Genomic DNA, 16,359 nt, shown 5'->3' on the forward strand with positions numbered 1-16,359 from the left:
GTCTTCTGGAGGTTTTCTGGGTTAGTTAGGCAGGTGTAGGTGGAATCTAAGTGATCAGCAGGACGCGCGATGAGCCCAGTGTCCTCCTAAGCCGCCATCTTCCGGCAATCCTCCATAAACCCCTTTTCGCAAATAACTAATTTAAATAACATTTTAGTGTATGGTAGAACCTGGAAAACTGTGATGGTGAAAAAGTTTGTAAAACCTTATTTGAGGTGAGAGAGAATGCTAATTCCTCTTCAACACAATGTGATATTGTGTTGTTAGCAAGGTAAATGGTTACCTTGCTAAGTATTTTGAAAAGACCAATAACCACCTAGGATCTTCTCCATGAAATTAGAGAAGGGTCTATTAAATGTCCTTAACCAAATGTAGGCATACAAGTCAAGAAGTCACAGTCATTCAAGAGGCTATTAATTCCCTGGGCACATTTTAATTTCCTATTCAATATCTGTAAGATCCAATGACTCTTTCACTTCAGTTCAACTTTATGTGATAGAATTCCTTGAATATTTAGTTATATTGCCAGATGTCTTCAGGATCATTGGGGATCCCCATGTCACTTTCAGGTGGCAGGCTGGTCTGTCTCATGGATTCTGTCTGACTTGCAAGGAGAAAAAACATGATTATAGCAAGTATTTTCATGTCTTAACTTCTTCTGAGATTCACATCATGAAAAGAGTGGAGATGAAAGAATTTAAAGTCTAGAGGTAATGAAATTAAGGCTCAGAAAGATTACTTGACTTGTTCAAGATCAGAGTGACAATATTATACTTTCATAGATCTAGGCATCTCAATCTCAATATTCTCCACAATAAGTATTTCCACTGAGAGACTAAATACTTTCATGATCATGGACATTTTTATTTTATAAATGCTAACAGGCATGACTATTGTTTTTCACTAATATAACAGATTAGCCCTCTTAAAGGTAACCTTAACCATGTGGGCAAGCTTAACTACCTCTAAAGGAAGAAAATAGTAACAAGTTTCCCTTATGCATTATGATGACGCTATGGGACATGAGGTTGCTTCTACTGATTTTGAAAAATACATTACAATAGCAGCATAACACATTCCAAAGAACTTCAAATTCATACTTCCCTTCAGTAATTTGATTTTTTGGAAACTGTGAGTCATACATTATGAAGAGCTTTTAGATAAAGTGTAATTACTTAGACGTATAATTATGCTAATAAGGTTAAGGTGAATAATCATGTGTCTAATTATGAAAACAAAACACCACGGGATACTTAAATAAATGACCACATCATCATGTTCCCTTTTTCAGGTGCTTTTAACCTAATCATTCATGTGCATGTGTTCTTTTTAGTCTACCAAGAACGTTAGGTTAAAAAGTTTAAATCATATTTATCTTTAAAAAAACTGTTATATAGATGTTTCTATTTTAAAATTTAATCTTGCTGCCTGATAAAGAACAATGCTTTTTTAAATCTTTATCAACATTAATCTCTATATTAACATACTTACTGATTATATTTCTCCTTCAAATTATTTTAATCAGTTTTGTTGTCTTTTACTGAGTTCTATTTCAGAAATGTATTTTATACACATGCCCTTACTGATCTTAACAACAATGCCAGAACACCAGAACACTGAAATTTAGAAAGCTCATTCAAATCATCACAGTGGCCAAACTGGGATTTGAACCAAATTCCACAGGATTCTAAATTCTGTGGGATTCTTTTAATGACTGCTTTTTAGGTGAAAATACAGGTTATTATTTAGGAGATAACACTGAAGTCCATTGTTTGCCCCTTCAAAACTTTTATAGCATGTGCTTAAACGGTGCTGAGATCTTTGCTTTCATATTTAAAAAAGTATACTTCACAGCTTTTTTCCCCCCTTGTAAAATCCTAAAAGTATGGAAACTCTAAAGTATGTAGCCATTTAGTTGAATTAAATGCTTACTTTCAATGATAAATTTGAACTATAATGATTGGTTGCAGATTTTTCCCTTCTATTCACTCCTAGAATAGTAGGCTTTAGTTACATATTTTTCTTGATTATAACAAGTGTAAATGATATATATTACATAGGTTGTTATGTTATTGTATATCATATATTATTATATTATATAACATCTATATATAATTACACTTAAATTATATATTATTTATATTTTTATATATAATTCTATATTACATAGAATCTTTAAATCTATTTCTCCACTTTTCTAACCACAATCTAGGTAGACTATGTAAATATCTATAGTTTTGGTTTGCTTCCACTAAATTTATTTACATTGAAAGGTAATCAGCTGTCTTAAAATATACTTAGTCTTTATTGAGGAGTACATAATGGATAAGCATCATTAAAAAGTCTGTTATGTTTCTGGCTTCTAATTTTACCAACGACCTCTATGATATTTTCTGGTAATATTAAAGTAGGAAAAGACACTTATTAACATTTCTATCTTATATATGGTGAACTTGAAATAGAAGAAAAAAATCGCTAGGTACTTATTCTAGGCCCTACTTGCCACGCATCTCATAGAGAATCAACCAACTAAATTAAACAGAAACTGACAGTCCTGCTTTCAATGTAAGTTTTTTATTTACAAATCAGAGCTGACAGGTTCCTCACAATGAACAAAATGAATAATTTCCATTAAGTTTCTTACCTGTACAATATCCCTCTCGGCATATTTTCCTCTGGAGGAAACTCTTACATCATCTCCATCCAATTCAACCATGGCTTGAAAATAAAATAAGACCATTTATCCAGCGCATTTCAGTCATGTACTAAAACAACACAGGTGATAGGAAATCAAGATGTATGAAGTAGCAACGCATCCTATGTCAGGGCAGAAGGCTTGTGGATCCCATCTCCTCAGTCATTTCTACCACAGAACTTGACTGAGCGCAAATGTTACAAATGAAGGAAGCTAGCCAAGACCTCATGTGACCCTTGAAAAATGGAAGAGCCAGTGTAGTATAGATATATCTCCCCATCCTAGAGGTTCTCAATTCTGGGTTATATGCTTACATGACTGATTGGGCAAGTGATGCTAATCCATTCAACTTTTGTCTTCTTTCTAATTTAAGAAACTTGACAGTAATCACAGAATTACCAGGAACAATTTGAACTCTATTCCCATTGAAACCACAACAAATCCACGGTATGTTAACTAACTTGGATTTAAATTTAAAAAAAGAAAGAAACTACAAAACTATATATCCAATATATTGCCCAATTTCTACCTTATTAATGGATTTTAAAACAGAGGCATTTGCTCTACCTTATATTGATTGAATAAAGTGTGATTATTCTGAAGTATGATTTTTTTTGTTAGTTAAGAAATAATTTCAACATTACATAGATCAGCTCAGCTGGTATTTGTAAATGCTGTGATGTAATAGAACAGCTGGTAATAAAGTAAAGTAATACTGCAATTAAGAACATTTTCCAGAGTTTATTAAGTTTTCAGTGAGAATTCTCTAAATAATTAATTACATGAGGAATGCTAATTTGTGTTTAAAAGTATAATTCTATTACTGATAATTCATTTCGTATACACATGACATTCACCAGACTCCAGTGACCACTTGCAATTATGTTTGCCTCTTCACCCTCCAAAAACTACAGCTCAGCCAGAACCTTTTCATTATTTTCTTCAGTGTTTGGATAATGCATCTGAGTTAAAAACACTGTTTTAAATTTTTACTTTTATATACATGTTCATTAGTCAGTATCTGGGCTGAAACATTGTTACTGCACATAATTGATAGAGAGCTACCACTCTATAATTTGCTTAGATATACATGTCATAATTTAGTAAAATGTGTATACTATAATTAACTTATTAAAATACAAAATACCTATAAAACATATGAGCAAAGGGAAAAAATAAGAGAGAGAAAGCAAGAAACAGATTCTTTATAATAGAGAACAAGCTAATGATTACCAAATGGGAGGTGGGTGGAGGGATGGGTGAAATAGGTGATGGGGATTAAGGACTGCACCTGTTGTGATGAGCAGAGAGTGACGTATGGAAGTGTTAAATCACTTATTGTAGATCAGAAACTAATATTACACTGTATGTTAACTATATTGGGATTAAAATACTACTACTACTACTACTAATAATAATAATAAATTACCATACAAAATATCTATCTTTCTTCCATACTTATTAGGGATGTAAATAAGAATGTCATGATGCTCAAATACTTTCAATGTTAATTCCTTTGTTTCGGTTTAGTTTTGTTTCAAAATTTTCATGTGACTTCTGAGACATAAATGTTCAATGATGGTGACAACCTAGCAATTGCAGGAAGTTCTCCTTTACTCTCTACTGGGAAACAAGAGTTCAGTGATAATCTGGATGTCATTGTCCATGGTCCCTATGATCTCCATCAGTCTTTGTGTTTCATTCCAATTAAGGAAATGGACAGTCATCCAGATAATAATAACATAGAAGAACAAGATCCTATAAAATAACTCCCACTTTTCAGCACATCCTTTGAATTAAAAAGCTGCTGTTGCAAGAAATGGAGGCTATCTTTTTGAGAGCAAGGAAAAAAGACAGGGCATGAAAGTGGTGGAAGGGTACCATTCACCCTCTAGATTTGCATCTGGTCCACAAGGAGCCTGAGATGGTAAGCCCCACAAGTACTTCTTAGAAAAAAAGGTCTATAAGAGACAGAGATGTACTTCTTTCTAGCTGTGCAAGACACAATGAAACTAGAACCCATCTACTTCTCCCATTCTACTAACTCTGATTAAAGCAGGTAGCCCGATGCTGCTTTAATTTGACTTTTTGCCTTTTAAGGATAAAGAAATCCTGCCTTGAGAAATCTTTCTTCTCAATGACGATGCTTTATGGTGGAGTGACAATGCATTGGGGGAAAAACTACACAGAAAGTTTTAAATTGTTCTCATTAAAAATACAGAAATGAGAAATTTGAATACTTATTAATCTAATAGGTTATTCCCAATTCATCTAACTTCAAAGAATGGATGGCAAGATACTACCTTTCTTGCCCATGCAAATAATGTCCTTCTTGTCAAAAGTGTTTGGATGTTGGATTTAGGTAGTTAACTGATAAAATGTGCAAGATTTAGATTCAGATTGTGCAGGTTTTATCTCAGTCTTTCCTTATGTCAGTTTCTATGTGTAATATTTAAACTTACTCTACAGCAGATTTGGAAGTGCTGAGAGAAAGGCTCTTCTTGACAGGACAGCACAATCTGAATGGAAGTCAAAGATTTTCTATGTGAAACATGAGTATTCTGTCCTTTTCTTGTTAGCCATGGAGAGAAGAGAGGTATTTTGAGAGTAGAGAAAGAAAAATACTTTAGAAAAGCACTTGTGTCTCCTAGAGGAATAGTCTACTTTTCTAGTACTGGCCTCGAAGTTTTCCCATCCTATTAAAACTTCTGTCATGGTGAAAGCACAAGTCAGTTGTCACAGGACCTAATTCCCTGTCCCCATGTTTGCCAGAGGAAAGTATCACTCTAATACCCAGGAAGCAATTCTACTGGGAAGGCAATTTCCCTCTTTGCCTGTAGTCTTCACTCTTTTTTCTACATGGAAAGAGGACTAATTGATTTATGGGATTACTAAAAGGAGAAGGGACTGACTTTGAAATCTCTCTGATTAGGAACAGGCTATCCTCGCTTTGGATGTATTTTTTCCCTGTGGTGTGCTTAATAGACCAGGCTCTACCCTTGCACAGAGGAGGCCTGGAGAGAAGGCTGAGGTCATTTAATCTTGGGAGGAAAATAGTGACAAGTCTGATTTTGTGCAGAGGTTAACCCAAATTCTTCAGTTCTGCATTATTAGTAATAATGCTTATATTGTGGTCTTCATCTGAGGGATTCCTACATATTTTTATTCAGTTTGGGAAGTCAGAGAGGGAAATGATGAATTATCATGCCTCAAACCTTAATAAATAATTCATTGAGAACAAAAGAAATGAAGAAAATAAATAGCTGTGGCAGTTGGATGAGGGAGTACCCAAATAACTGTGCCTGCTGCTCTGAATAGAAATATATGACCAGAAATACACGCCAGGAAGGGTCAGTGGCTCTGTATTCACACATGATGTGTGCAGGCTCTTGAGGAACAAGTGAATGAGGTTAGGTCATACACCTAACCTCAGACTTCCACAGGAGTTGGGGAGACCTGGGATGCACCTAGTGAGAGGTGCATCCTTAAGGCAAATGCAAATTAGTAACCGAAGAAGGCATGAGTTATTTTACCCTAGCATTTAGTGAAGTTTGTGAATCACAGTCAATCACTGATTAATGCAGATGATCAAGTACACAAAGCATTAACAAGAAAGATGTCCCTTAGCTTTCCTGACTGCAGAGAGGTTGTCTCAAATTCATGCCTGACATACAATGCAAACAGATGTGAATATTCAAAGACAGAGAAAATATTAGCAGAAGCAGCAGCAGTCAGAGCTAAATGACTTTTGCTTTAGACACTGGAAGATTATAATGAAGCAAAGCATGACCAACCAACCGTGGAATCAAAAGAAAGGATTTCCAGGGTCAGCAATATAACAACTTTGCCTGTCGTGCTTTACCTGAGATGGATAGATCTATACTATCCTTATGGAGGCGGCTCTGGTGGTTAAAGGAGAATCATCCCAGCAATGATGATAGTATAATCAGCCACCTATGTGCTTAAATTAACCTGTAATGTACTAAAGCTTGTTCTAAATATTCTAAAATTATTCTCATTTCCAAAGCCCCAAGCTAAATAAAGTCATTGTTAAAGTAAAAACACCTGAACCAGGTGAATGCCATGTGATCATGCAGTTGCCATCTAGCATAGTTGTCTTTGAAAGGAATTCACCAGATGACTGGGAACAAATTATCCTTAAAGAAGTTTACCCAGATCACTAGTTACAAAAACACCAGTCACTTAATTGGCATTTGAACAAGGTCTGAGCCCAAACAGAGAACTACCCAGTAACTCAATTTAGCATAATTTTATAAAGTGTCATTAAATCTCAGATGTTCAGTTCCATTTTCATTTTACTTTGCTCTTTCACATGACAGAACTTATATATTTATAAAGCTAATGTCTATCAACTAGCTAGTGTCTGAAAATCCATTAAAGTAGCATATTATGCTTGTGTTAACATCTCTCTTCACAATCTAATGGTTTATTAATTTAGTGCTCATCCTTAAAGGTTTTTAGTGAACCCAGAGTGTGTTTTGCCTTGGGAACAACAACTCCATTTATCACTCTGTCACTCATAAAAAATATTATTTTGGGGTACAAACCATATCTAATGGAGTAGAAACCTACATGTTGAATTAATAGATACTGGAGAGATAAGGCTTAGTCAGAAGACAATCTCTTCTTTTGCTCAACTGAATAGACTTCATCGTGAGATATCTACATTTACGTCTCTATGTACATGGATATTATATACAGATCCACATTCATATTCACATTCTTATATACAAAAAAAGAGTAACAGAAACCTTACAGCATGATGAATCAGTAAATAAATTCCCAAGGAATACTATTAAAATTTTATTACTCACCATCAAATTCTGCTGGTCCAACACCCACTATAATTATTGACATTGGAAGTTTTGAAGCCTTCAAAGAGAATACACAATTGGTTTACAATTAAGAAGTTGACTTCTTAAAAAAAGAATTATAATTTAAGAAGAAAATAATATCCTGTTTTGATATTTTTTTCAGATGTTCACTAAAATAGGTTTGAACACATCACAATAATATGCTTGATTCTACTCATTCTTTTTGAACTAACTGTACATACACTTATTCAGTGGGACATTCTCTGGGAATGACCAGCCTTGGACAATATGAAAAATAAAAAGTATTGCACATCTGCTTTCACTTGCTATTCTCAGCCAACATCTTCCTAAGTTGACTGAGGGTATCTCTGGGCATTTTATTCATGTTTTCTCTCCCATAAAAAATCTTTGAGTTGCTGTAAGGGAGAAATGGTACTATATTTGTGAAAGAGTAGTACCCTACTCTATCCCACTTATACCCAAAGTTAGGGAAAGCAATTTTCATTGTAAATGAGTGAATACAGATGATAATTACAGAAAGTTAGTATTAGAATGATTAATTTATGTATTAAATATCCATGGGATTGTGAGTGATACTGAATATTTGATTCAAAAATATTTGCATATTTTCCCATCATATGTATCACTTAAACAATGTAATCATTTTAAAGAATTTAATGGTCAGAATGTGAGATCCAGCAATAGAGAAAAGGAACACTGTACCAACCACATCTTCAGCATGAAGATCATCAAATTATGAATAATTGGTCCTCAATACATCATGTCTTATTAGTTTAATCCCAAATTATTAAATTCCTATTTTCAAGTGCACACGAATGCCACTGACCAGAACATAAAGGAAATCAAGGTGAATTCAACCCAAGTAATTCTAGTTAAAAAATAACAAATAAATGTGTAAGCCTTACTTCAACTGCTTTTTATGTATGTTTTTTTCAGTAAATGTCTATAATTTTCCCCCCATATGATCCTCCACCAAACAGCTAATTATATATTCCCTATGTTATTAATAATTATGAGCTATGATATGCAAAGCACTCATGAAACCCATTTTCACTAAATGTCAACTTTGTGCCAAATATGTCTAAACTTGGACATGGAAAGGTGAGTAAGATATAATTCTATACAATATAGTCTAGGAGCATGTGGGTGGCTCAGTCAGTTGAGCGTCCAGCTTCAGCTCAGGTCATGATTTCACAGTTCATGTGTTCAACCCTACATTAGGCTTTGCTCTGACAGTGTGGAGCCTGCTTTGGATTCTCTCTCTCTCTCTCTCTCTCTCTCTCTCTGTCCCTCCCCAATTCATGCCATCTCTCAAAAAAAATAGTCTATAAATATAGATTTTATAGATTATAATCTAATAAAAAGACAAATAATCATAAAAATAAATAATTAGGAATTATACAAGGATGGTTTTTGAATAAAGTCCAGTCCCTTCCAGTTATATAGAAATAAGAATGTCAGTACAGTGCTCCTATAATTGAAATGTAAATATTAAGAAATACTTTGTACAAATTGTAAGATTGTGTACAAGTACATCCAACTAGTAGAGGTGAGCACACTCATGCACATGAAGGTGATGGTATCATCTTATTTTTTTTTATTCTGGGAGGAAAATAATTTTGTTATAACACAGTTATCCATACTGCTTAGGTTAGTCTTTATGAACTAATGGTACATATACATTTGAGTTTTCTGGATAAGGATAAGAATGCAATCAGTTGCAAAAGCATGAGCATTTTGTTTCACTATTAAGTCAACTAACATTAACTCTTTCAACTTAGGTTGAAAGCACCATGCTGTCACTTAGCCAGCTCGAGACTGAACGATCCCTACTCACATTGACTATGGACTCCTTGGTTTGAGCCATATCCGAGATAACACCATCTGTCACAATCAGGAGCACAAAATACTGGGAACCATCTTTTACGGAAGAAGCATACCTAAAGCAATAAAAAGATAAAGAATACCTCAGAAAATAAAACACCTCCTTTGTATGTGATGGTTGCTAAATATAATCGCAATAGTCAACAAACCTTTAATCTCAAGAAAATATTTAAACTTACATTAGGAATCTATATCATGCAAGCTCTCAATACATTTTTCTGAAATAGCACGCTAGAACACAGCAACATTACTTCATGCCAGCACACAGAAAAGCCTGCCTGCCTTGGAAATTCACTCACTAATAAAAGGTGAGATGGATGAGGGTATGTTTAGCACAAAGGAATGGATATAGCTTTCAGAAACAGATACCCTGGCTAAGCAACATATTATGTATATGATCTTCAGTAAATTACTTGATCTATCTAAACTTTATTTCTTTACCTTTAAAATCAAGATTACACGTAACCTCTGTATTGTTAATACAGAAACCGCATGCATGCTACCCAATATATAATACAGTTTTATAAATGGTATGATTATTATAAAGACAATAATCATAAATGCTTTTTGTTTCGGACTAGACACAGGTAATGATTATACAACATAGTGAATGTGCTGAATATCATCTAACTGTAAACTTCAAAAGTTACTTTTATGTTACGTGAATTTCACCTGACTAAGAAATGCAACAGAAGAAATGCTTTTTGACACATCCATAGTTCAAGTTTTTCTTTTTAATTTTTTTAATGTTTATTTATTTTTCAGAGAGAGAGAGAGCATGAAAGGGAGAAGGGCAGAGAGGGAGGGAGACACAGAATCTGAAGCAGGCTCCAGGCTCTGAGCTGTCAGCACAGAGCCCAACATGGAGCTTGAACTCGTGAACCACAAGATCATGACCTAAGTGGAAGTCAGATGCTTAATGGACTGACCCACCCAGGTGGCCCCATAATTCAAGTTCTTAATACGTGTTAAATTGATGTAAGATGGGGAAAAGAATACCAAACAAAGACAAAAATTAGGTATGTAATAAGAATATATTCTAGGGGCACGTGGGTGGCTCACTCAGTTAAATGTCTGACTTCTGCTTAGGTCATGATCTCACAGTTTGTGGGTTCAAGCCCCGTGTTGGGCTGTGTGCTGGCACCTCAGGGCTGGAGACTGCTTTGGATTCTGTGTCTTTCTCTATCCCTCCTCCGGTCACGTTCTGTCTCTCTCTCAAAATAAATAAATAAACATTAACGATTTTTTTTAAAAAATGAGTATATTCTAGTTCTTGAAGTTTATCAGAGTTCTCACCAAGTAATACTCAGTAATTTAGAGGTGAATTTTATGCATGTTATGTTTTATTATACCTCTTTTTTCCATTGTGTTCTACCTTCTGGGTATCTAAGTTATATTCTCAACAAGAATACCTTTTTTTTTTTTTTTTAAGACAATGCTTTTATTTTTTTTAAGTTAATTTACTCATTGAGAGAGAGAGAGAGAGAGAGTGTGAGTGAGTATCCCAAGCAGGCTCCATACTGCCAGTGCAGAGCCTGACACGGGGCCCGAACTCACCAACTGTGAAATCCTGACCTGAGTGGAAATCAAGAGTTGGACTAAGCCACCCAGGTGCCCCTCAATAAGAATAACTTTTATGATTTTTAGAATATAATTAGTATGCAGGTCATATCTAGTAACAAGCAAGCATTATGGTACTCTTGGGAGATAAACAGTAAATGAGAAGACTTTGGTCGACTTCTGTAAAACTCATTGAATATTTATGTATCATAGAATCACAGAAAGATAGTATCACAGATAAACTGGGTTCAAGAAAACATCTACTTATTACCAATAAAATTCCTTCATAACCTGAAGTACCCAAAGGAATCAAATTTGAGCAGATCAGGGACAGACGAATCACATATGTCAGGGCAAAACTTATTTCTTGGAGAGCAGAATTAACAACGATATGGACAAGAAAAATGTTTACAACTTTTCCATAGACTAGAGAAACTCATAATTGCTCATGCAGCTAACAAAATGGTAATTTCATAGGCTGATCAAGAGAATACATTAAGTGTCATGTTCACACCCTATAAAAATAGCATTGAACTGGTTCCACAATGTATAGTCAAAACTATTCTCACAATATTGAACAAATGATCTTCTCCATTAAGGAATTTATAAGTTTGATGGTTACACAATCAATGAAAAACAGTCCAAACCAGATTTGAGACTATTCTATTTAATGCTTAGCTTTTTTTCTTACTAAAAGAAGTCAGGTAATCTCTGTCAGGTATTCATTTTTAATTTTTAAATACCCATTATTTTTTAAAAATTTTAATGTTTATTTTTGAGAGAGAGAGAGAGAGAGAATGAGCAGGGGAGGGGCAAATTAGAGAGGGAGACACAGAATCTGAAGCAGGCTCCAGGTTCTGAGCTGTCAGCACAGAGCCCCACGCGGGGCTAATCCATGGACTGTGAGATGATGACCTGAGCAAAGTCAGACGCTTAACCTAGTGAGCCATGCAGGTGCCCCAATACCCATTATTTTTAAAAAGCATTTCTTACTATGTTTCAGAAACAGGGTTTTATATTTCATGAGATTAATGGAAGACTATAAATAGCTTCTGAGTACAAGAATGTAGCTTTTCTGCTCTTCTTACCAAATGATGCTCTTAAAATGGCAAATTTTTACCAGATTCAGAAACAATACAGAAAGTAAAATATTATGCATTTCTATAAATATCAAGTGGCTTAACTGTCTGAATTTTTTTTTTTTGGTATTTACTTTTTATTTCTCTTCCAACACTTCTGATCACCCATAAAGTCTCAGTTGTTAGTATAGTTTTTCCCCCAGCTTTATTGAGGTATAATTGGTATACAAAAAAACTGCACAGAATTAAGATATATAACTTGATGAGTTTGAACATATTCATAAATTCATGTTACCATCAAAACAATCACAGTAATAAATATACCATTCTTAAATTTTCCTGTGTCCCCTTTATGTGTGTGCACATGGTAAAAAAAATATTAATGCAAAATCTACCCTTTTAACAAAAATTTAAGTGCACAATATCGCATTGTTGCCCATTGGCATAACTTGGCAGTTGTGAATAATGCTACAGACACTTCTTCGAGATCCTGATTTCAGTTTTTTTGGATGTATACTCAGAAGTGGGATTTCTGGTAGCTCTATATTTTTTGAGAAATCTCTATGTTGGCTTTTCATAGCAGCTGCACTAATTTAAAATTCCCACCAACCATGCACAAGGGTTCCAATTTCTTCATATCCTCACCAACACTTACTATCTTTTTGACTTTTTGATAATAGCCATGTACAAGTGTACAAGCCATTTACAAGTGTAAAGTAATGATAGTTCACTGTGGTTCTGATTTGCATTTCCCTGATGATTAGAAATGTTGAGCATTTTGTATATACCTATTGGCCATTTGTATGCCTTCTTTGAAGAAATGTCAGTGCCAGTCCTTTGCCCATTTCTAAAATCAGATTGGTTGCATTTTTGCTATTGAGTTGTATGAGTTCCCTATATATTTTGGAAATGAACCCCTTATCAAATATATAAGTTGCAAATATTTTCTCACACTCTGTAGGTTGTCTTTTCATTATGTTGATGGTTTCTTTTGCTGTGTAGACACTTGTTACTTTGATGTAGTCCCACTTGTCTATTTCTGCTTTTGCTGCTTGTGCTTTTGGTGTCATACCCAAGAAATCATTGCCAAGACAAAGAAATCATTGCCAAGACCAATGTCAAGGTTTTCTCTTTTATTCTAAGAGTTTTATAGTTTCATGTCTTACGTTCAATCAATTTTCAGTTAATTTGTGTGAGTGGTAGTAAAAGGATCCAATTTCATTCTTTTTCATGTGTATATCCAGTTTTCCCAACACCAATTATTGAAGAGATAATTCTTTCCTCATTTTGTATTCTTGGCACTTTTGGCAAAAACCTGCAGGTTTTTGTCTGGGCATCTCTATTCTATTCTATTGGTATAGACGCTTTTTTTATTTCAGTACCTTGCTCTTTTAATTATTGCACCTTTGGAATATGTTTTAAAATCAGACAGTGTGATGCTTGCCTCCAGCTTTGTTCTTTCTCAAGATTGCTTCAGTTATTCAAGGTCCTTTGTGCTTTCACATATATTTTAGGATTGTTTTTTTTTTTATTTCTTCAAGAAATATCATTAAGATTTGGGTAGGGATTGCACAGAATCTGTAGAACACTTTGGGTAGTATGGACATTTACACAATATTAATTTTTCTAATCCATAAATGTGGCATGTCTTTCCATCTATCTGTGTCTGCTTTAATTTTTTCATTGCATTCATTGCATCAATTTTTCATTGATGTTTCATAGTTTTCACTATAAAAGCCTTTCACTTCCTTAAGTTTATGCCTAAGTATTTTATTTTACTTTTTTGGTGCTTTTATAAATGGGATTATTTTCTTAATTTCCTTTTCAGATAGTGTGTTATTTGTTTAGAAATGCAACTTTTTTACAGGTTGATTATGTATCCTGAAACTTTACTGAGTTCATCAGTAAATGGGTTTTTTGTTTTGCTTTATTTTGCTTTGTTTTACTTCCTTCAGTCTTTAGGGTTTTCTACATGTAAGATCACGTCATCTGTAAACAGAGGTAATTTTATTCTTCCTTTATTATTTGGATGACTTTTACTTATTTTTCTTGTCCAATTGCTCTGGCTAAGACTTCCAGAGATATGTTGAATAGACGTGGAAGAATGGGCATCCTTGCTTTGTTCTATATTTTAGAGGAAAGCTTTTACTTTTTGGTTTTTTTTTTAATCATTAAGTATGATGTTAGCTGTGACCTTTATTGTGTTGAGGTAAATTCCTTCTGTACCTAATTTGTTGATAGTTCTTATCAGGAAAGACTGTTGAATTCTATCAATGCTTTTTTCCTATCTTTTGAAATGGTCATGAGATTTTGGTCTCTCATTCTGTTAATGTGTTGTATCATATTTATTGATTTGCATATGTCAAACCATCTTTGCATGCTAGAAATGCATCCTACTTGGTGATGGTGATAATTCGTTGAATGTGCTCTTGTATTCAGTTTGCTAATAATCTGTTGAAGATTTTGACATCCATGTTTATCAAGGATGTTGGTTTGTAGTTTTCTTGTGGTGCCTTTGTCTGACTTTATTATCAGGGTAATGCTGGCTTCATAAAATGAACTTGGAAGTATTTGCTCTTCTATTTTTTTTTTTTATAACAGTTTAAGAAGAATTGGTATTAATTCTTCTTTAAGTCATTGGTAAGATATGCCTTGTAGCCACTTGGCCCTGAGCCTTTTCTTTGTTGGGAGATTTTTGATAACTGATTCATTCTCCTTATTTGTTATTGGTATGTACATCCTTTCTATTTCTCTTGATGTATTCTTGGTACATCGTATATTTCTAGGAATTTATCCATTTCTTCTAGGTTGTCCAATTTGTTAAAGTACAATTGTTTATAATAATCCCTTATGATATTTTTTATTCCTGTGAAATCAGTTGTAATGTTTTCTCTTTCATTTTTTGAGTCTTGTCGCTTTCCTTTCTTAGTCTAAGGGTTGGTCAGTTTTGTTTACCTTTTCAAAAAACCAACTCTTAGTTTTGTCAATTTTTTCTATTGTTTTTCTGTTCTCTATTTCATTTATTTCTGCTCTAATTATTATTATTTCTTTCCTTCTGCTAACCTGTACTTTTTCTTCTTCTTTTAGTTCCTTTTGGTGTAAAGTTAGATCCTTTAAGATTTTTCTTCTTTATTAACATGCAATATTTATTGCTATAAACTTTCCTCTTAATAGTGCCTTTACAATATTCCGTAAGTTTTGGTATATTGTTCTTTCATTTATCTCAAGATATTCCCCAATTCTTTTTGTATTTTTTTTTTTGACTCAGTGGACATTCGAGAGTATGTTGATTTCTATTCATTAATGAATCTTCCTGATTTCTTTTTTTTTTCTACTGTGTTTGCAAAGGAGACTTGGAATTATTTCAATCTTCTTAAATTTATTAAGACTTGCCTTGTGTCCTATAATCTATCCTAGAGAATGTGCCATGTGTGCTTGAAAAGAATATGTATTCTGGAGCTACTGAGTAGAATATTCTGTATATATCTGTTAGGTCCATTTGGTCCAGAGAGGTGCTCAAGTTTGCAGTTTCCTTATTGATCATCTATCTGGATGATGTATTCATTATTAAAAGTGGGGTACTGAAGTCTTCTAATATTATTGTATTAGAGTCTATTTGTCCCTTCATACATGTCAATTTTTTGCTTAGGTGCTTTGATATTGGGTGCATACGTATTTATAATGATTATATCTTCCTGTTGAATTGATACTTTTTAAGAAAAATTTCATTTTAAGATAAATATTTTATTTAAGATATATAACATGATGGTTTGATATATACATAGAGAGTAAAATGATTATTACAATTACGCTAATTAACATATCATCTCCTCACATAGCTCCCATATTTACTATTTTAGCAAATTTCCAGTATTCAATACAGTATTTCACTGTAGTCATCATGCAACATATTAGATCTCTAGACTTATTCATCCTACGTAATGCAACTCCATATCCTTTGACCAATATCTCTATTTTCCCTACCTCCCTTCTCCTGCTAACCACCATTCTACTTTCTGCTTCTATGTATTAAACTTTTTAAAATTCCACATATAAATGAGATCATGCAGTGATTTTCACTGATCATGCATTTTTCTTCCTAAGTCTTGCTTATTTCACCTAGCATAACATTATGCAGGTTCATCCATGTTGTTGCAAATGGTAGGCTCTCCTTTTTTAAGGCTGAATAATACTTCATGAATATGAACGTTTCTCCCACTATCAGAAAGTAGAGCTTTGCTATGAAATCTTCTATAAGCAGAAATGGTATAAAGTAGAAAAAAAA

At 33.8% G+C, this 16,359-nt stretch overlaps 1 protein-coding gene across 1 annotated transcript in view; it reads right to left on the reverse strand.

Annotated features, from left to right (window-relative positions):
* Window positions 1-16,359, reverse strand: part of CPNE8 (copine 8) — a 231,751-nt gene that overhangs the window by 13,243 nt on the left and 202,149 nt on the right. The window contains exons 17-19 of the mRNA XM_042946250.1: window positions 9,389-9,491; window positions 7,531-7,588; window positions 2,645-2,718 (exon numbers count right to left, since the gene is read on the reverse strand). Of these exons, the coding sequence (XP_042802184.1) occupies window positions 2,645-2,718; window positions 7,531-7,588; window positions 9,389-9,491 (235 nt within the window). The remainder of the gene's footprint in view (window positions 1-2,644; window positions 2,719-7,530; window positions 7,589-9,388; window positions 9,492-16,359) is intronic.

This window comes from Panthera leo, chromosome B4 (genome assembly GCF_018350215.1).
Source record: "Panthera leo isolate Ple1 chromosome B4, P.leo_Ple1_pat1.1, whole genome shotgun sequence".
In the NCBI taxonomy this organism is placed as follows: Eukaryota; Metazoa; Chordata; class Mammalia; order Carnivora; family Felidae; genus Panthera; species Panthera leo.